Source organism: Cyprinus carpio, chromosome A12, assembly GCF_018340385.1.
Source record: "Cyprinus carpio isolate SPL01 chromosome A12, ASM1834038v1, whole genome shotgun sequence".
NCBI lineage: Eukaryota > Metazoa > Chordata > Actinopteri > Cypriniformes > Cyprinidae > Cyprinus > Cyprinus carpio.
In genome coordinates this window covers 26,936,885-26,959,427 of record NC_056583.1, presented here as the reverse complement: position 1 = coordinate 26,959,427, position 22,543 = coordinate 26,936,885, and the positions used below count along the sequence as shown (strand labels likewise).

The following is a 22,543-nucleotide window of genomic DNA, read 5'->3' as shown; positions in this document are numbered from 1 at the left end:
CTCTCACTAACCTCATTTCGTGGTTGCACTCACTGTGCGGTAGACAGATGGATTGCCAAGTCATTAATCAAAGGCGATCCAGTTTTTTTCTTTTTGCTTTCATAAATGAAAAAGCATTTCTTTATTTATTTAGTGTGACAGTTTGGCGGCACAGGAGGCCAATGCACTCATGTCTTATAATCTGCTTGTCAAAGCCAGTTAACCTTCTGAGGGAGAAATAAATACAAATTCTGCTCTCAACTTATCAACACGTGCAGTGGCTCTGTTTGCGGAGACTGGAAACTACCACTGATCTTAACAAAAAAAAAAAAAAAAGTTTAAAATGGATTTAATGTGTTCCCAAAGTGGATAATTATGTTCTTACTCCTACTTGTTGTGATACAAAAATTGTGGTTGACATCTAAACCTTAAAGACTGGTTGTGATATTCCAGCGTATGTAATCAAAGTTGACTTTTTTTTCAATGGGGACGTAATTGTCATGAGATTTCAGTAAGATTCCGTGTTGCGGTTTTGAGGTTACGTTATGTCAATATCTAGCCAAGCAGGAAACAATCAGTGTGCGCATTTAATCACGTACTGTTAACAGTCGCCACGGTAGGGTCAAAGGGGCCAAGGGTTAATCTTCTTAAGTGACTTGTAAGACACATTATTCCTTGAGGAGTTTGATAGTGATTTTCAAACGGAAAATCTGCCTTCCTACCTCCCTTTCGAGCCCCTCCGGTGGAGACATAGAGACTAGGGTTGGCGTGATTGCTCTCACAGTGACTCACTCGCTCGCTCTGATGGCCACTTTCACGTTGTAAACAGCTTCTCAGCCAAATGGATTGTTCCGTCTGCCCTGCTGTTTACACGGGGGGCAATTACGTGACGCTTAATTTCACGAAAACAGGGACGTCTGAAGATTGGCATCGCTGAAATGTGGGCTGATATGACTGCGCTTTGAAGCGGTAGATACGCAGCTGAAAGTTCCAGATAACCAGTTTGTCGGTGGCCTGACTCCTCCCGAACCGACCCTTACTCAATACCCCTGAGGCCATGGTGTCACTCACTTTCAACCATGTCTGTCTTTCAAAGACTGCTCGGAGACGTTTTCAATCCTTCATTCAGCATGTTGTTTGGTCTGTTTTGCTCTTTAGAATGATTTTTTTTTTGTCTTGATGACAGCAGTGTTTTCAAACAATTCAGAAATGTTAATCTCCAGAGGATGACCACAACTACATGGCTCATACTTAATAAATCACTGGGTTTTCTAAACAACTAGTCAATCTTAAGGAAGTCAGAATGAATCAGTTTTTTCAGTCGAGTACCTTGCAGATAAATAGGATGATTTTTCACACAGTTTTTCTATTGTAGGTCTCTCACACTATTTTCAGTCTCCCATAGGAATCTACCAAGTCTATATATTTTGTTGTTTTTACCTGTTTGTTCATCTTGACTCCTTTTTTTCCCCAGACACATCAAAGTTGCAGAATCCAAGTCGTAAACAGTCAGTGTCCCGGAGCCTGAAACACCTTTTTCACTCCTCTACTAAATTTGTCAAGAGTCTCAAAAGGTGGTATGAGCATATTACTGAAAATAGGTGGCACTTTCCCACAAAAAGATTACATGTTGGTATCACATTAGTTTTATTTCAGGATTAAAGGCAAAAATGGTTATTGCTAGATTGTTGTGCTATTAGAAAATGAGCATGAAAGTGGGCGCGTCTTTATCCTCAGCCTTAAAATGCTAATTTGGCCTTTTCCACCTCAGGTGGTCTTGACCTTTTCAACTGAATCCAGCAATCAAAATCAAACGTTATAATTTTTAAAGAATCTTTTTAAATATTGATTAATTAACTATATTTATAATGCCTTTATTTATAACTATAAAATATTTATAATTAATTGTGATATAAAATGAACAGTAAAAAGAACATTTTTTTTTTCAAATTGTAATGAAAAAAAAAACTATTTTGCCTATTTAATTTTAATGTTTATGTAATATTTATTGCTAGAAAATTACTAAATTGCTGTCTAGGGTTTTTAAAAAACATTTAGAAATGCAAGAGTTTTTACAATGTATAGAAAATAAAACTTGTATAATTGTTACATTTTACTATAATATTGATTTCTTGTACTGCTCATTTTTAAGTTGCTTTGGTGTCCCTACTATATATATATATATATATAATATATATATAGATATTATATATATATATAGATATATGATATATATATATATCCTATGTATCTATCATATGTATAATATATATTCATAATATGTATAATATGATCTATATATATATAGATATATATATATATATAGATCTATATCTATAATATATATATGTATATATATATATATAGTATATATATATAACAAATAATTACAAATTAAATTAAATGTATGCATTTAGCAGGAGCACCTGTAAAATATAAATGTAATATTTTATTTGCTTCCTGTAAGGTTTACGATCAACAATATCTTAACTTTAAGAAACTCATATCACTAAAAATTAGCTGAAATAGAAAAAAGGCCCCCTCTTTACAAGTTTCAGGCTCTATTTTGTACTCTATTCTTGGAAAGTGCCAAGCATTATAGGATTAACATTATAGCTGAATATGCTGAATTCGCTTATTCTGAATAGGTTCTCTTTTTTTCAGGGGAGTTTATATAGCATCAGTATTTTACCATAAGGACAGTCTGCTGGTGACTAATGAGGATCAGATCCCCATAGTGGAGGTGGACGACTCATACAGCAGCTCCCTCATGCAGGACTTTCTGTGGTTCACCAAGGTATGTAAAAATATACAGTCAACCGCGACATTAAGCAGCGGAGAGGTCAGGAGAGAAACTGCAATAAAGTAACGTGCGTTTTGTTAACACTGAACTGAAACATACATTTTCGGTGTTTTCATTACACATCTCTTTGACAAGTGTCAATATTTTTGTTGGTTTCTTCCAAATGCAGCCTGCGGTCAGCTTAGCGTCCCAAATATATTCTGTCAAAGCGAACAGTTACCACACTTTTGACGTTAGGCCGCGCTTTTGTAATTAGCCCATCATTACAAGGCTAAAGTGGTGTGATGCAAGAAGCAGAGAGAGTCTTAGCAGAATATAGCTCTTTGTTTGATGGCCAAATACTTCTAGATTTTATGGTGAGATTGGAGGTAAAGTTATACTCATGGAACAAACCTTGCTGCATTTTAAGTGCTCATGTCTACATCCAAATGTTTATTTTACAACTTGGTTCCTAATATGCAACTAAAAAATGAAAGTTCGTGAAGACAAATTTTTTAAGAATGATGGACTTTTCAGTCTAAAGCACCTTATAGCAGAGATATCGCCTCACTGAAGATAAAGCACTCTGGCATTCATGCACAGACTTTGAATGATGTCGAGGAATTAGGTAAATAGCTTCCTCCAACTTCACAAGTATACGTGTGTGTTTATTTTGCAGCTTGTTTATTTGCCAGCTGTCCTGTATGTGGGGAAGACGTCCGGTGGCTGAGACAGAGCCTGGCCGTCTCCACCTCTTCTTCCGTCTTCCACTCTGCAGTCTCAGACAAGAAGATGCTGACGGGGTTAACGCGGGCCCAACTGCAGGTTTGCCACGCCCAGTGATGAGCCGTTGCTAACAAATTATCACTATAATGGGATTGACTCTCAGTACAGAATTGAAAGATTGGGTGGGATATAATCTCTTATGTGGGACTCTGAGCAGAGTGTGTGTCTCTGTTTGAGCATATACCATTTAAATTGTATAACAATTATTTTGGCCTACATGCTCTACTTAACAGTTTTTTATAGTACAATAATGTGATTTTTCCTCCCTGGAAGTTAAACTAAAATATTTAAAAAATATTTATTTTTCAATGCAATGCATGTACAATATAACCATTATTAATTAATGTATATATATTATTATAAATAATTTATTTTTTTTTTTAAATTGAGAGAATTACCAGTCCAGTCCTGTTTTCCAGAAATACATGGTGCTTTATCCTTTTTGTCAGGTATTTTGTATTTATATTGTCGTAAATCAAAAGCATAATGATATGATAAAGAGGACAGTCTTTATTATATATGACCCCGGACCACAAAACCAGTCTTAAGTCACTGGGGTATATTTTTAGCAATAGCCAAAAAAACATTTTGTGGGTCAAAATGATCGATTTTTCTTTTATGCCAAAAATCATTAGTACAGTATATTAAGTAAAGATCATGTTCCATGAAGATATTTTGTAAATTTCCTACCGTAAATATATCAAAACCTAATTTTTTTATTATTAATATGCATTGCTAAGGACTTCATTTGGACAACTTTAAAGGTGACTTTCTCACTATTTTGATTTTTTTGCACGCTCAGATTCCAGATTTTCAAATAGTTGTATCTCAGCCAAATGTTGTCCTATCATAACAAACCATACATCAATGGAAAGCTTATTTATTCAACTTTAAGATTATGTCTCATCAATTTTGAGAAATTGACCCTTATGACTGGTTTTGTGGTCCAGGCTCACATATTATATATTATTATCGGTTCCATGGTGGTTTCAATGTCACACCCAAAATAAAGAAACAACAACAAAAAAAATGTTTTGTAGTGGACACCGTGCACAGTATCAAAGGGTTATATTCTTCTCTATTTCTCTGTCTTTCTCCAAACAGAATCTTCTGGGCACTCACAATTTGGGCAGAGTCCATTATGAGGTTTTTGAGCCTATTAAAGGACGTCTCCGTCATGGGAATGTCCTGCTTGTGACAGTGAGGGAGATGGATAGCCTTTATTCCTTTTTCAATGGGAAGTGGATGCAAGTATCCAAACTGCAGAGTCAGAGGAAGTCTCTTTCCACTCCTGAAGAACCATATGCCCTGGACATCCTCCTCATAACCATACAGGTAAATACAGCTCTGTCCTGACTCAAACGTCAACTCTTGCACTGTTTAGTCTACAGACATTAATGATACCTCAAATAATCAGAATCAGAAAGCGCTTTATCAACAAATAATTCACACACAAACAAGTAATTTCTTCTTACAAAAGAATCCACCACAAAAAAAAAACAACAACAACAACAAAAAAAAAATAATAAAAAAAAAAAATATAATAAAAAAAACACACATATTTTATTATGTATTATTATATATATACTGTATATATATATATATATATATATATATATATAGATACATATATAATAAACAGAAAAAGAAAACAAATTGTATTTACAGTTGTGGTATATAGATATAATATATAGTACGTAGATATAATAGAATTTACAAGGAATGGAAGAAGTTGTAGGTATTAAGTAAACAATACACCATTAATTTTTTCTTCGGAAAGAAAAAGAAAAAAACTGTAATTTAAAATGTTATTTTGATTGTAGGATATTCTGGCCTATCAGAGACGAAGTCAGCATCGGCTGTCCTCTGGACTTTATCTGGGTTACCTGAAGCTCAGCAGCTCTGTGGATCAGATCAAAGTTCTGGTTCCTCAGCGTATGCCCAACATGCTCTGCCACACCAAGATACGAGACAACTGGAATGTTTCAAGGTCAGCTTAGTGTGTTCTTCAACATGTTTTGACTTCTACACTTACTTTTACAGATATTTCTTATTATTAGTGTTTTTCTCTTTATATTAGAGGTGTCAACTCATTTTAGGTCACGGGCCATTTTGAACAAAATTTTACTGTCACACCCCTTTGGATTTGTGTGTTTTTATTTCTCGTGTGTTCTGTGACCCAGTTTTCCCTAATGTTTGATTGTGTTATTTAGTTCAGGTGTGTCTGGTTAATTATTCTCATTTGCGCCACTATATTAGTTGTGTTCTGTTCGTTGTTTGTTTTCCGGTCTGCTACATCCCTACGTATGTCTCCTGCCTGTTCTGTCCCGGATTGTGTGGATTTATTAAATACTATTTGCATTCATCTTCTTCATGTGTTTATCTCACAGTGTTGTGACAGTTAAGTAGTTAGAAAGGTTTTTTTTTGTTCATTAAACTTTAGTGTAGAGCACATGCACAATGCCGATTTTGTTGTTATCGTCATGAGCTACTTAAGGAAGCGCGTTTTCATAAATAAAAAAGGTAATTGCCACTTGATCTCACAATTGTTTTTTTTTTTTAAATCATGTCATGTTGGAATTTGTTTGTGTGCAGTTTTGAGAAAAAAGAATATGGAGATATAAATTCAGAATCACAAAATGATAACTCATAATTGCGAGAAATTATAAAAAAAATAAATAAAAAAAAACAGCATTGCCAGATATAAACTCAGAATTTTGAGGAAAAAGTCAGAATTGCAAATATAAACTAAATTCCAAGAGGATAATTCTGAATTCTGAGTTTTCATTAATTTCACAATTCTTTACATTTCAGATTTGCAAGAAAAAATGTCTGTGAGATAAAAAGACTAATTACCTTTTCTATTATTTTTAAATCCCATGGCGGAAATTTTTTGGTCCTGCTTTAGGGGAAATATAATATTCTGAATATAATATACTAATATAGTAAATGAGTGTGGATGTGTTTCAAATCATCCTGCATTTTCCAGTTCACAAAGTAGTTCTCAGAAGCATTTTTCCCCTTTAAGTCTTTTCTTTTATTCATCTCAAAAATATGGAAGGAAAAAAGACCCTACTGTAGGTTTAAATGCGCTGGACAAAGATTGCAGACAATTAAAGCATGTATTCAAAAGATGTAATTGAATCATATAATTATTTTCTCCTTTTTTATTAATTTATAGCTTTTACCAATACACAAGCAAATGTATATGTACATCTTGACTCATCATAAAAACCTCTCATGCAATTTAATGAATGTTATTGCACCGAAACAAGTTAATATTTCTTACTGGTGAAGCCAATAGGAGCTCTCTAGAGTGAGTGTACCTGAGAAGATTGAAATATGCCTGAACTCCGCGTCGGGCTCCCCCTCACCACAGGCTTACATAGTTTCTTGACACCACCATTTTTTACAGTCAAAACAAAACTGCTATTTGTTTTTGTTCGGTAAAAGAGCTATTTATTTATTTTCATCTCGGGTCATGCTGTTGACCTTGGTAGGTAGCTAGAGACAGGGAGAGTATTATCCTGCAGCTCTGTGTGGTAGTAAAACTAAATTTACTATGGGGCCGGACTGTGGTAGTCAGTGGGAGGTTCACACAGGACGATGCCCACTCACGGCTCGAGGAAAACCTCTGAAGCAAAGAAATTGCCTTTTTTTCCACCAAACCAACCCACACACACAAACACTGAGCTTGACCTTTTACATGAGACTAAGACCAAATTACTCCATTTTGTCCCGTCATCATCTTACCTATGCACTGTGAGCTGATGCTTTTCATCCTTTCAGTTTTTATAAAATTTAGAGAAAGTTAAATGAATTTTAAATCATTTTACCTAGCAGTGAAATTCTAGTTTTTGCTATACTTTGGATTTATGGATATTTTGTCACAGATAATAGTGTAAGAGTTATTTTTAAAATCTCTTTGCAATACATTTTTAAATTCTCTCTGCAACAAATACCCAAGCGTTGTCACTTTTCTAGGCATCTGTTTTTTTCCGCAGCATTATTGGACATTGAAGCACTTTTCTTGGTGTAAAATGTTCAGATCAAAAGTTTTTAGTGGTTGGCCACAAGCATCTCACTAAACCTTACCCTAAAAATCAGACATGCCATCCCACTAGCCTTTGGACACCACTCTGTTGAGGACACTACTGGAAACAGTAATATAGAGCTGTGTGTATGTTGACTAAACGCTGTATCTTCCCACCCAGGAATGAGTGGGAATGGCTGCAGTCACTGTCTGGCCCTGTGGAGGTGGAAAGAGCAGATCAGGATACAGACTGCCTCCTCTTCTCTGAGCTCCAGACGGCCATTAAGAGTCTGCTGCACCAAATCAATCTACCTCTCCACCAGGTACTACAGTCTACAGGACAAGTCTGTGGTATCTTAGTGTAAAGCACCACAGTCATCAAAAAAATTAAGTTCGTCAATATATTTTACTTAATCCTTTGAAATCTAAATGGATGGATGGATGGATGGATGGATGGATAGATAGAAGGGATTGATAAATGGATAGTTAGAGGGGACAGATGTGATGGATGGATGGGTGGATGGGTAGACAAAGATGGATGGATAGATAGATAGATAGATAGAGGGGATAGATAGATGGACAGAAAAAAGATGGATGAATAGATAGTTGAATAGACAGATGGATGGATGAATAGATAGGTTGATGGATGTATGGATGGACATAGATTGATAGACTGATTGTCAGATAGACGGGTGGATGGAAAAACAGACAGATGGTCAGACGGATGATAGATAGATAGACAGATAGATAGATAGATAGATAGATAGATAGATAGATAGATAGATAGATAGATAGATAGATAGATACAGTGAACAAAATTATAAACGCAACACTTTTGTTTTTGCCCCTATTTTTCATGAGCTGAACTCAAAGATCTAAGACTTTTTCTATGTACACAAAAATTCTATTTCTCTCAAATATTGTTCACAAATCTGTCTAAATCTGTGTTAGTGAGCACTTCCTCCTTTGCCGAGATAATCCATCCACCTCACAGGTGTGGCATATCAAGATGCTGATTAGACAGCATGATTCTTGCACAGGTGTGCCTTAGTGCTGGCCACAATAAAAGGCCACTATAAAATGTGCAGTTTTATCACACAGCACAATGCCACAGATGTCGCAAGTTTTGAGGGAGCGTGCAATTGGCATGCTGACTGCAGGAATGTCCACCAGAGCTGTTTACAGATTTAGACAGATTTGTGAACAATATTTGAGAGAAATAGGCCTTTTGTGTACATAGAAAAAGTCTTAGATCTTTGAGTTCAGCTCATGAAAAATGCGTTTATAATTTTGTTCAGTATAGATAGATAGATAGATAGATAGATAGATAGATAGATAGAAGGGATTGATAAATGGATAGTTAGAGGGGACAGATGTATGGATGAATGGATAGACAAAGGCGGATGGATAGATAGATGATAGAATAGATAGATGGATAGACGGATGGATGAATAGATAGAAAGGATAGATAGGTTGATGGATGTATGGAAGGACATAGATTGATAGACAAATGGATAGATAGACAGGTAGATGCAAAAACAGACAAATGGTCAGCTAGATAGATAGATAGATAGATAAATAGATAGACAGACATACTATAGATAAATTGTGCTATACTATACTATAGATACTACAGATAAATTGTGGTTACCATGGTAAATATTTGTAAGAGTAACTTTTTGTCTCTACTACTGAGTTTTGGAATTTTTGCTTGCTACTTAGTTACGGCATAACATTGTTACCCTTCGACCTTTGTGAGTTAAAGTCTGTGTGTGTGTCTGTGTGTCCCACACAGGCCAAGCACTTCCGTCTCTACACACACGAGGTGCTGGAGCTGGGTCACAATGTGTCCTTTCTTCTGCTGCTGCCCGCCTCAGACGACGTTTGCTCTGCCCCGGGACAGACCAACCCCTACACACCACACTCGGGGTTCCTCAACCTCCCTCTTCAAATGTTTGAGCTCGGTACACTGGCTTCTGTTTCAACCCCTACAATATTAGCTCAGTTGGCCTTATAAAAATCCACAGATTCCTCTCCCCTCTGCCCCTAGTCACACTCCCTTAGGACCTCTAGTAAATCAAGCAGACACACACACATACAGACACCAGCGGGGTGGCGGTGCACACCACGGCTAGCCAAACAACCACCCACTCCCTCGCTGAGCCCAGACTGTGTAAAATAAGGAAAGGTTAAACAAGTAATCAATATTATAATTCAATAAAATGTGTTTTAAAGAATGGCAGATCACTTTCATTCAAATAGCAGGGTTTGTTTTGAGACACGAAGGCAAACCGTGTGCTTGTATGCTTAGCAGTGGTGCCAGTTAGAACACTTAGTAGCTTATTCAGCTGCTGTTGTGGGGAGAGTTTCAAACAACTTTTTAAACATTATACTGTGAGGTAGTTTCAACCCAAACACCATACACTTGTAAACCACCCACAGATTTCCATTACAAAAACGTCTTTTAAAAAGATTCGTCAGTGTTTTTTCGGACATTAATGATAACCTTTGTAGGGTCTCAATTTCATGTAGCACACCACCCAGTGAAGTCAATCTGAGAAATGCAATAATATCTGACTACCCTTATATGAAATCGTCCATTACTAACTGTGGTATTATATATTTTTGTCTCCCATGTGCAGTTCACTTCTGCTCATATAAGGAGAAATTTATCAGTCTGTACTGCCGGCTGTCCTCAGTGCTGGATCTGGACGCTCTAATTACCCAGCAGGCTTTTAGAGAGGCCATCACTGACTCTGAAGTGTCCACAGCCAAACAGAGACAACAGCACATATTGGACTACATTCAGGTATGGTCTGTGAAGGATAATGTGATTTGTAATTTTTTTTTCCCTCTCTCGTTCCAAATTATATGATAAACAAAAAAAGATTCTGCTTTATAAATCATATTTTTACATAATACTGTATAATTCAGTATTACAGGTCCTTCTCAAAAAATTAGCATATTGTGATAAAAGTTCATTATTTTCCATAATGTAATGATAAAATTAAACTTTCATATATTTTAGATTCATTGCATACCAACTGAAATATTTCAGGTCTTTTATTGTTTGAATACTGATGATTTTGGCATACAGCTCATGAAAACCCAAAATTCCTATCTCAAAAAATTAGCATATTTCATCCAACCAATAAAAGAAAAGTGTTTGTAATACAAAAAAGTCAACCTTCAAATAATTATGTTCAGTTATGCACTCAATACTTGGTCGGGAATCCTTTTGCAGAAATGACTGCTTCAATGTGGCGTGGCATGGAGGCAATCAGCCTGTGGCACTGACAATATCCCACAGATTCTCAAGGATGCTTCGATAGCGGCCTTAAGCTCATCCAGAGTGTTGGGTCTTGCGTCTCTCAACTTTCTCTTCACAATATCCCACAGATTCTCTATGGGGTCCAGGTCAGGAGAGTTGGCAGGCCAATTGAGCACAGTAATACCATGGTCAGTAAACCATTTACCAGTGGTGATGGCACTGTGAGCAGGTGCCAGGTCGTGCTGAAAAACAAAATCTTCATCTCCATAAAGCTTTTCAGCAGATGGAAGCATAAAGTGCTCCAAAATCTCCTGATAGCTAGCTGCATTGACCCTGCCCTTGATAAAACACAGTGGACCAACACCAGCAGCTGACATGGCACCCCAGACCATCACTGACTGTGGGTACTTGACACTGGACTTCAGGCATTTTGGCATTTCCTTCTCCCCAGTCTTCCTCCAGACTCTGGCACCTTGATTTCCGAATGACATGCAAAATTTGCTTTCATCCGAAAAAAGTACTTTGGACCACTGAGCAACAGTCCAGTGCTGCTTCTCTGTAGCCGAGGTCAGGCGCTTCTGCCGCTGTTTCTGGTTCAAAAGCACACGCCTGTGCACGGTGGCTCTGGATGTTTCTACTCCAGACTCAGTCCACTGCTTCCAAGGTCTGGAATCGGTCCTTCTCCACAATCTTCCTCAGGGTCTGGTCACCTCTTCTCGTTGTGCAGCGTTTTTTGCCACACTTTTTCCTTCCCACAGACTTCCCACTGAGGTGCCTTGATACAGCACTCTGGGAACAGCCTATTCGTTCAGAAATTTCTTTCTGTGTCTTACCCTCTCGCTTGAGGGTGTCAATGATGGCCTTCTGGACAGCAGTCAGGTCGTCAGTCTTACCCATGATTGCGGTTTTGAGTAATGAACCAGGCTGGGAGTTTTTAAAAGCCTCAGGAATCTTTTGCAGGTGTTTAGAGTTAATTAGTTGATTCAGATGATTAGGTTAATAGCTCGTTTAGAGAACCATTCTTCATGATATGCTAATTTTTTGAGATAGGAATTTTGGGGTTTTCATGAGCTGTATGCCAAAATCATCAGTATTAAAACAATAAAAGACCTGAAATATTTCAGTTGGTGTGCAATGAATCTAAAATATATGAAAGTTTAATTTTATCATTACATTATGGAAAATAATGAACTTTTATCACAATATGCTAATTTTTTGAGAAGGACCTGTATATTGAATATTGATGGTGCAAAACATTTTATATAACCTTTTTTTTTTTTTTACAAAAAAATATAAAGTGCTGTAAAAAGGCCTGGACTAAATATGATAAAAAAATGAAAATAATTAGTCACCTTTTGCTAATACTTTTAATATAGCAATATCCTTTTGGATGACATTGAAATATACATACTTGTTCTTTTGGTTACTTTTTCTCTCTTGTCCCAAAGTGTATGACAAACAAAAAGATTCATTTTTATGAATTACTTTTTTAAATAATTTAATTCAGCTCTATATTGTATATTGATGGAGCAAAACCATTTTTAACAAGCTTCTTTTACCGTTTCTTTTTACAAAAAATATGAAGTACTTTAAAAGGACCTGGACTCAGAAATATAATACAAAATAAGAACATTTCTACAGCAATAAAAAATATATTTTTCAAGCAAAATACCTGAGCTGAACGTATTTTCACTTTAAAGGGTTAGTTCAGCCAAAAATGAAAATTATGTCATTAATGACTCACCCTCATGTCGTTCCAAACCCGTAAGACCTCCGTTCATCTTCAGAAAACAGTTTAAGATATTTTAGATTTAGTCCGAGAGCTTTCTGTTCCTCCACTGAAAATGTATGTACGGTATACTGTCCGCGTCCAGAAAGGTAATAAAAACATCATCAAAGTAGTCCATGTGACATCAGAGGGTCCGTTAGAATTTGTTGAAGCATCGAAAATACATTTTGCTCCAAAAATAACAAAAATTACGACTTTATTAAGCATTTTCTTCTCTTCCGGGTCTGTTGTGAGTGCGTTCACAACACTGCAGTGACGCCGCTGACGTACGCCGCTGCTGACATGTTTTCTTTGTTATTGGACGCGCCAGAGAACACGTCAGCAGCGTCGTACGTCAACAGTCACAGCAGTCGCGTTCACAACAGACCCGGAAGAGAAGACAATGATGAATAAAGTCGTAATTTTTGATGATGTTTTTATTACCTTTCTGGACGTGGACAGTATACCGTACATACATTCTCAATGGAGGGACTGAAAGGTCTCGGACTAAATCTAAAATATCTTAAACTGTGTTCCGAAGATGAACGGAGGTCTTACGGGTTTGGAACGACATGAGGGTGAGTCATTAATGACATAATTTTCATTTTTGGCTGAACTAACCCTTTAAGCTCTTCATTAGTTCTCAGATAGCTGTTTTATAAAATCTGTATTATTTTGTGTTTTGTACAGCTTGTTGTACATCTTGGAACTATATTAGTTCAGGAATAATTTGCAAATGAATCTCCATTGTGATTGGAGCAGTCCGTGTGAGCCTACTTTGCACATCCATCACAATAAATCCATTCTTTCCCAATTTAAATAATTTGTTGCACTGCAAGCATTTTGCATCTTTATAGCCAAGCTTAACAGTGTTTTTTTGGTGGTGGTGTTTTTGGTCCTCAACAGGGAATTTTCCCTAAATAATATGTTTTCACAAATTCAACAGTCACTGAAAATCTATTGATTAATCACCTTAAATAAATGAGAAGTAAACTACTGTACAAAAGTTCGGTGTCGGTAAGATTTATTAATGTATTTGAAATAAGTCTCTTGTGCTCACCAAAGCTGCGTTTATTTATCCAATTTGAAAACATTATTTTTTATGTGTAAACTGATAATTCTACAGGTGTGTAGGATAGTGGTGTTTTGTTTTTGTTTGTTTTTTTGCTATATAGTATTTTTTAATTGTTTGTACACTATCTGAAATGATGCTTTACTGCCACATTCCCTTTTATTAACCACATTCGTGTTGTTTCAATTACAACTTTTAGCAATACGTCATTCATGTTTCAGTCCTGAGGATCACATGTTTATTCCCAGCCGCTTGGGAGTGTTGGAAACATCAAACTACAAAAACAATTTAACCTAATAATCCAATTAGGATAGTTTATTGATGTCATAAAGCATAACTACTAGACGTATAAACTGTAAAACAAGTTGTTTTTCTTGTGTCGAAATTTCAATAACAGCTCAGCAGACTTTCTTACAGTTCGACTTGAAAGAGAGGCGTGTGTTAAGTGTGCCGGTCTGAAAATAATCCCTCTCCGCCACCCCGGTCTGGACGATTAATTGAGATTGACCACAAAACCACAAGAGTGTTTGTGTGATGTCAGATCCAAGGGGCGCTGGAAAAAAGCAGCACACTGACCACAGATTACACAGCGCCTAAGAGCGACGAGGGGAAAAAATAATACCGATCAATGAGTGTGACTGCATGAATGTGTGCGTGGGGCTGAGCAATGTGGCATCAATTAGCGTGAAAACCTTAATGTTCCAGGAGGCGGCGAATGAGAAAAGAGCCACGTCTGTCAGAGTGGCACGGTGGTGGAAAGTGCTTTGTGCTCCGCTCTCGTGCGAGAGGGCAGGATTGTATTGCTGTCAAAGAGCTAACGGCACGGCAGACCGCAAAATCCACATTTCAGATGCATGTGGCGAGATGTGTCATTGAGATGGAGCTTCCATGACACTCAAATTTTACTTAGTAGTAATGTTTTGGCTTTAAGTTGGCAGATTTACAAGTTTGCTGCTATAATGCGAGTGAAATAAGATACTAATTAATCTGATATTACTCACAGATTATTTTTGCACAACACAACTTTTTGGCTAGTGGTTTCCTTTGACAGCTGATAACTGTTGTTATATAGCTTGAGAATAAATGTAGATTACAGCCATGTTGCATCGGTCTAATATTTTAAAATTTTTTTGCCGAACATTTTGTATCATAATACTGTTGAGTTTGATTTCACAGCCTTTGACGCATATAAAAATGGGTAACCTTTTCTCATCCCTGTTAACGGTCAGGCCTAATCTTTTTGCTGTCCTAAATATGCATGATTACATGGTCGGATGCATTTTATTTTTTTCATTTAACATTATTTCTCCATGCAGTCCTGGCCCAGTTGGAATGGACCTTGGCTGACAAGCAGCCTCTCTATGTTGGATCTCTCTAATATTTTAATATTTTTCGCCAAATGTTTTGCATCAAAATACCACTGAGTTTGATTGCACAGCTTTTGACGCAAATAAAAAGGAAAACATTTTCTCATTCCTTTAATAATGGTCAGGAATATTCATTTTGCTATCCTAAATAGCAGTTCAGTTACATTTTCTTTATTTCCATTTTAACATTATTGTTCCCCGATGTCCATGGCCCTATCAGAACAGACCTGTGATTCATTTTTTGGTTGAGAGTTGCTATATTAGAGCACTGGGTATGATATATATAAGCCACACTGCCTTTTTATTCTCATTTTCCCCTAATTTGTTACAACATTTCCCAGCTAGCAGAATCAGCCAAACATTTATTAGTTAAAGTAGTCTATTTCGCAACTTAAGAAACTCATATTATTGCCCTTGTCATTACTGGAGTACCCTCTTTGTCATTAAAAGCCCGGCATATTTTCCAAAGGAGTCATCATGTGGTGTCAAGGCTCATTCCCATAAGATGGATCTCACATGGCATTTGCTAGAAAGAGCTCAGATTGCAGAGTGTTTTTTATTTTTTTTTTCGTCTACCCTGCTACATTTTTGTACAGCCTTTTTCCTTCCAATTTGAAATAAGCTCCTTGTAAATACAATTGCTATAGTATGTCCCAAGGATGGAAAATATGAAAGTGGTAGTTGTGAAGATTCACTGCATGGAGGTTAACAGCTCTGATTGAAAACACATTTTACTTCTCATTTTCGCTTCTGCACACTAAACATGAGCGCAATATGTACAATTCAGCTCTGACGTGCTGTGATTGGTGAACAGAGGAAGATGACACAAAAATAAATTATGATATTAGTCATGGTCATGCACCTTCAGACTTCACAGCAAGTTTTCTTAGGCCTCCTTTGAAGCTTTTGTGGGATGCGCTTTAATGGTTTGAAAAGCTTTGTGATGTTTGTGTGGGGGAAATACCGCATTTCTCACACTGAAAGCTTCGATTTGCATTTATATCAAATCAGCATTTAAATAGCACCCTTTAGTTTTCAAGCTAACCATATTTTCAGCGTTTCCAATGAAATAACAGTGCACTCAGCCTCACTGTTTTTTTTCCTTTGTGTGTTTGAAGCAATCGGACGAGATGTGGCGAGATGTCCGCTGGATCACCAATGCCCTGCAGCACGCCCGCTATAAACAGCCTCTCGGTTGGGTGCCTATCACCTGGTTAGTAGATGTCACCGTGGAGCCTCCTGTCCAGAAGAATGACTCCATGTCCTCTAACACAGACTACGTGCCCACTCCCTCGCCCTCTCCAGAAATGAGGAGACGAAAAGCCCACAATCGGTAAATGCTGTTTTTTCAATAGCTGCCTTTCGTCCAGGCATAAACATATGTGTGGTGCTTGACTGCGTGTCTGTGTTGCATTCAAATTTGTACTGTATTTGCAGTAGTGAGAACATTGCATTTGTTGACAGCATAAAAAAAATGTTTCTGCAGGAAATACATAAGTGCATCGGCTTCATTATAATGCAACACACTTATTGTTGTGATAAAACATTCAGTATTAAAGCTTTGAGATGCCATGTGTTTTGCAGAGCATTACAGGGTGTACAAAGGGAAGAGAGTTTATAAAATTGTGGCAACAAAAATATAACAAAAGACTCTAGTTTTCAAGGAATAGATGAAATGACAGATTACGCTCATGTCAGTAATGTTCTGGCACCCTGTGATGCTTCGAAATTTGGGTTTCAAACTACATCACTAAGGATTGGCAAATTATGATAATTCACAGACCATCAATACTTTTCTGTTCTAATAAGACCCAATTGGCGCCATTTCTTGATTTGATAGATTTGCATTTGTCTAAGGCATTGCACAAATCTTGAAGTCACAAACTGCTTATTTTAAAACGACAAATTTAAGGCCAAATATTGATGATTTAATGATACCAGTGTCTCAGTGCAAAACAAAAAGTGCTGATTAAGTACACCTTTAAATTTTATTTTGAATGTATTAAGAAAATTAAAAACATTAATTAAAAACAGATGTTAAGACATTTTAAATAGTACTACTTATGTGGTCAAATGTGTACAATAATGATGCTTATTGCCAGTCTGCTGATTGTTTTTATTTTTATTTTCTAACTTTTATATGCCAATTTTCCCAGGGATTATAATTATTGCATTATGTGTGAGGATGTGTGTTCAACCAACCTGTGGCATTAAAATTAAAGTACTGTAAATTAAAGTAAAAATAAAAGTAAATTAGAACTGTTTCCCACTGATCTTTCAGAAAGAACCTATGCGTGATTCTGTCTATCTATCTGTCTGTCTGTCTATCTATCTATCATATATCCATCTGTCTTAATTTAAAGAAATTAATACTTTTATTCAACAAGGATGCATTAAATTGATGTGAAGTTACAGTAAACTATTTCAAATTCATTCTGTTCTTTAGAAAATGTATCACAATTTCTACAAAAATATTAATTACAAAATCTATTTTCAGCACTGATAACAATAAGAAATGTTCCTTTAGCATGTGACACTGAAGAGTTGAGTAATGACTTCTGAAAATTCAGCAAAATAGTTATTTTAATTGAAATAATAATTTAAAACAGTCCAACCCCAAACTTTTGAACAGTGGTGTATATTGGCTATTTCACAGTGGACTCTGAACATGGTTCATCCAGTCAGATTTTAAAGGCAAAACTATAATTTTATTTTAAGAAATGGATTTTTAAGGAAGCATGTCTAATTCTATATACATTTTGCTTATTTCCAATGGACTTATTATTTCTATCCCTGTCTGTTGCAGAGTCTCAGCCGGGTTCAGATGAAGAGGGCTGTTCGGAGGTCTTTCTCCCCACAGACAGTGACTATGACTCCAGTGACGCTTTGAGCCCTCGTGACCTGGACTTAGTTTACTCCTCAGCCCAGGATCTCTCCCATCAGGCTGTGCATATCCTCAGCGGCAGTGCTCCTGATGTTCTTCAGATGCACGATCTCAAATACAGCGCATGCTCCAAGTCCATCCTGGAAACCGAATCATGCACCAAGGACATGGATGACCTATCGCTGTCCTCTTATTCTGTGAAGACCACAGACAAGCCATCCCGCTCCAAGTTCCTGGCTGATCCACCAACGAAACATAAGCTGCTGTCCAAAAGCCATCCCCAGAGGAGTTATTTTGGCGGGCCGCACCGCTGGCTGCGCGTACAGAGCGAGAGTCACACTCCTTCACTTTCCGAAGGCATCTACACCAGACAGAGCGATTTCGACCTGCCACTGGAGTCGCCACTCTCCTTACCGCACTCTCCCACTACCTCCTACAGTTTGGATGAGTACAGGGCGCCCTTCAGGGAGTCTAAGCCCAATGTTCGCAGGATCTTTGTGGAGTCATGCAGCAAGACTTCACCCTGTAGAGATGCCCCACAATGGGAGGAGGAGGAGACGGGATCGAGAGGAGCTACAGCCAAGAGAGGCCGGATCGGGATAACGGCACTACAGCAGAAGCTCAGGACATGGATTCGGATGAGCAAACGAAATGAACAAGTGTCAGAGATCCTCAGCAGCACTCTCTAGGATGATATAAGTATTCCATCATGTAGACATGGGGTTGTATCAGTACTAAAATTGCCTCTAAGCTCCAAAACGCCCCTTTCCTCTCCAACCGCACACTTTACAACAGCTCACAGTTGTAATGAGTGAACACTTAGCCTAATCAATTCTTGCGTCCTCTCTGCAGAGGATGAAGTTGCTGGTCAACTCTGTGGGACTCATAAATCATGGCTCTGACTGTTACAATGTTGATTATCAATGCAACGTGAAACAAAGCACTGCTTTTCCTAAGAAACTTGAAATTGCCTCAGCCAATAGAGCCCAACAGTGAGCGCCCCACTTTTTCAGCTGCCTTTGTTCCGAATGTATTTTTCCCATTTATTATCACCATAGGGGTTGAAAAAACTTCTTCAGACTAAAAAAAGACTTTGAAGTCATGAACAAAACCCAAATCAGCTCTAAATATTGCAACTTTTTTAATTAGAAGCTACAATAGTATTTAAAATCAATTTATGACTGAAGTCCTCAATAATCTTTGTGACATTCTAAACAGAAACATTCTAAAGTAAAAACTAAATTAATTGTATTTTTTATATAAGTGTAAGGGTAATAAGTGTGAGTGTGTATATATATGTGTGTGTATATATATATATATATATATATATATATATATATATATATATATATATATATATGTATGTACTGTATGTTTGTGTAGTGTGTAAATTTTTAAAAACTATGTTAAAAGTTTATATACATATATAAACTTGTTTATAATATATTAAAATTAATTGATTTTAATAACTTCTGGTTTGTCTATTTTGAAAGGTTTTAAAGGTTATTGGTAAAAATCAAGTTCTCTGTGGAGAAAATGAATGGGATTTCTACTTCTGGAAACAGACTGTTGTGCTCTGTTGTGGTGTTTTTAGGTGAAGAGTGGACTTAGGTGATTTGACGGTCAGTTAAAAATTCAGTTTATGTATTTACTTGCAATGAAAGATAATGTATCCGCTAATTTCACTGCCCATTTAGAATTGTTTGCTCTTACTACTGATGTATGAAGTGGCATCACCCGCTTCACATTACATCTGTTTCTAATCGATTGCGTTTCACTGTTCAGAAACCCTGGATGAATGAAAGATGATCCCATCACTACAAACTCTGTTACCAAACATTGAGCTCTTTTCAAATGAAAAAGCTGGTAAGCAGTTCTAAGGGAAGTGTGTGACATTTGTTCCACAGAATGTGTTTCATTGAAAAATACCTTGAGTTGTGCGATGTTTACCATATGATGGTGATTTGTGGCGTGTGATTGTTCACATTTGAAGATTCCTTGTAATTTGTCTGTTTCTGTTCCTATTTATGCTGGGTAACCCACTGTTATGAAAGGAAAAGAAAACCACTTATGTTTTACAGTCTGAAGGAATGATAAAAACTGCACTTTTAATATATACAGTATATTTGCATCCCACAAAATTTTACTGTAATAAGAGTTTGGATTATTTTGAAAACGGACCACTTTTGACCTTTTGCAGAGGAAGGAACCTTCTTTGCTTGTACTGCAAATTTGTGCCACTTATATAAACACACATTCATAAATATTCCAATGATTTGGAAGTGGATCATTCTTATTGCATAATTACCAATATCACAGCCCTCATTGTTTCAATAAAGCCATAGATATTTGAAATGAAATGCAAGTTATGGTCTAAGGGCATAACCAAAAAGGTAGTTTGTTTAGTAACGCATCATTAATTCTGTAAAAACTATACCACATTCATTTTGCAATGATTATTACGTAACAGATTCATTGTGAATATAGTATATATTTATTCACATAATCCATATTTACGCCCTATAGTTAAGTGAAATATTTTTTTTTCCCTGAATTGAAAAGGGCAGCTTTTGCAAGCAACATTGTGAATGTTTCTGCTACAATGTTTGAACAATTTATTACTGTTTGTAGTGTTTTTTACAAACAAAAACAATAAAAATTTAAAAAAAAATTAAAAAAGAAGGAAAGAAAAATGGTATTTGCACAAAGTGTTAATTGATTTCCAAAAATAAAATAAAATAAATGTCACAACTGGAGTTTCTCCTGTGAAGGATTGTAAAATTAATTAATTAATTAATCTTCCGGTTAATGTACAGTGATGTCAGCTGGTGCTCCAGATCCTGTGGGTAAAATGCACACAACACAAGCCCACAGACATGAGGCATTATTTATCATATTCCACCTTCCAGTTAAATCATTGAACTCTTTGCAACTGGCATTCCAGTTAGGGTATTATTGTTAAATGATATAGTATGTTTGTCTTGATACCTTTATACTGTGCACAATGCAAGCCAAAACAATTAAAAAAGCATCATATCTGTATATTTTTGCATTCTGCATTTATTGATCCAAATAATATATTTCAGTATTGTATTTCTGATGGTTGGTCCCATGTCATAGAAATTTCTGATGTAATTGTTCGCTTTTTGTGATGCATCTTGAAAATGACGTTGTGACAGATGTATTTAAGTCATAAAAAATAAACATTCCAGTGTAAATATTTTATGATATGTTATTTGTATTTCTTTCATTTCAGCCATATTAGAGTTTGTTTTTAATGATTTGTTGTTGTTTTTATAATTAAATTATGATTGGTTTCAGCAATTGGCTCACTGTAGATTGATTTAATAATTAGGAAACTGTTAATACAGATTTTAAAATATAGTGAGAAAGACATTTTATAAATATTTTTTTTATATTCTTTATATCATTATATGTTATAATAATTATATTTTTAAAATCTGTTTATTTAGATGTGTTTAATATTTTTTAAATATTTTTATCGCTTGAGTTGAATCTTAATTTGCAATGTTAACAATTTAAACAAACAGGACAACTTATAATATATAATTATGAAAGGTTAATCTTACAGTGGTTAAATACAGATTTTATAATACAAAAAAATAGATTGTACACATTTAAATATATATGTAATAATATTTGTATAATATATTTTTGTTATTTTTGCTGTTTGTTTAATATTTTTATAAACCGATAAGAGACTTTGTTTAAACAGGCTAATCAAAATATAATTATGAAATGTTAACCTTACAGATTTTAAAATGCAGAAAACTACAAGCTATACATATTTTGAACAATAATTTATAATTGTATTAATCATATTTGTATAACATTTATATTTTTATTTTTTGTTATGTGTTTAATATTTTTTATAAATTGATATTTAACTTAATTTGCAATGTTAACAATTTAAACAAACAGACAGGTCAAAAATGTACAGTTATGAAATGTTTTAAAAAGATTTATTGAAGTGTTATATGTCGGCTTGATAAAAGTGAGCTGTGTACTGTTCTGTTTAAATCATTCTCAATTGATATCAGCTTACTCTGAAACGCATTCTGAAATAAAATCAGTGGGTGCCACTGTTCACATGAAATGGCTTTTTTTGTTGGTTGCATTCAGGCATCCTATGATATTCCTGTGCTCCTCTTTAACGTTTAAATTGACCTTAGAGCAATTTTTCTGGATTGTTCCTGTGTCTGTGAGTGTCCGGCGCCAGTAGAATGCGAGTTCTTATTTAAAAGAAAGGAAGTGGGCTGAAATTATGTTTTTGAGATAAGCTTGCCAACCAACTGTAGTGACGAAGGAATCTGTGGCCCTTGAAAATGGTCTATCCTCCGGCTAGAATTACAGAACGCAGGACCGACACAGTCTCCCGGTGAACAGAGACATTTCTGAGAGCCAAATAAAGAGCTATGCTGTTTTCCAGAGTCCTCCATATGAACATAAAACTGATTAATGCATCTGTGATGAACAGACGCCATACTGTCTTAGTATTAAATGTCACTCATAATAAGTGTCTTAACCTGTGAACTGTGGCTCAGTTGATGTATACTGTTTATACTTTTGTGGATTCCTTC

General features: G+C 36.0%; 1 protein-coding gene across 1 annotated transcript in view; it reads left to right on the top strand.

Moving 5' to 3' along the window:
• Nucleotides 1-16,395, top strand: part of LOC122147072 (ankyrin repeat and fibronectin type-III domain-containing protein 1-like) — a 66,907-nt gene extending 50,512 nt beyond the window's left edge. Inside the window, 10 exon segments of the mRNA XM_042768089.1 lie at nt 1,454-1,553; nt 2,644-2,776; nt 3,457-3,471; nt 3,473-3,586; nt 4,652-4,882; nt 5,371-5,537; nt 7,762-7,903; nt 9,376-9,544; nt 10,223-10,389; nt 16,177-16,395. Coding sequence (XP_042624023.1) covers nt 1,454-1,553; nt 2,644-2,776; nt 3,457-3,471; nt 3,473-3,586; nt 4,652-4,882; nt 5,371-5,537; nt 7,762-7,903; nt 9,376-9,544; nt 10,223-10,389; nt 16,177-16,395 — 1,457 coding nt within the window.
• Nucleotides 16,396-22,543: the final 6,148 nt, after the last annotated feature.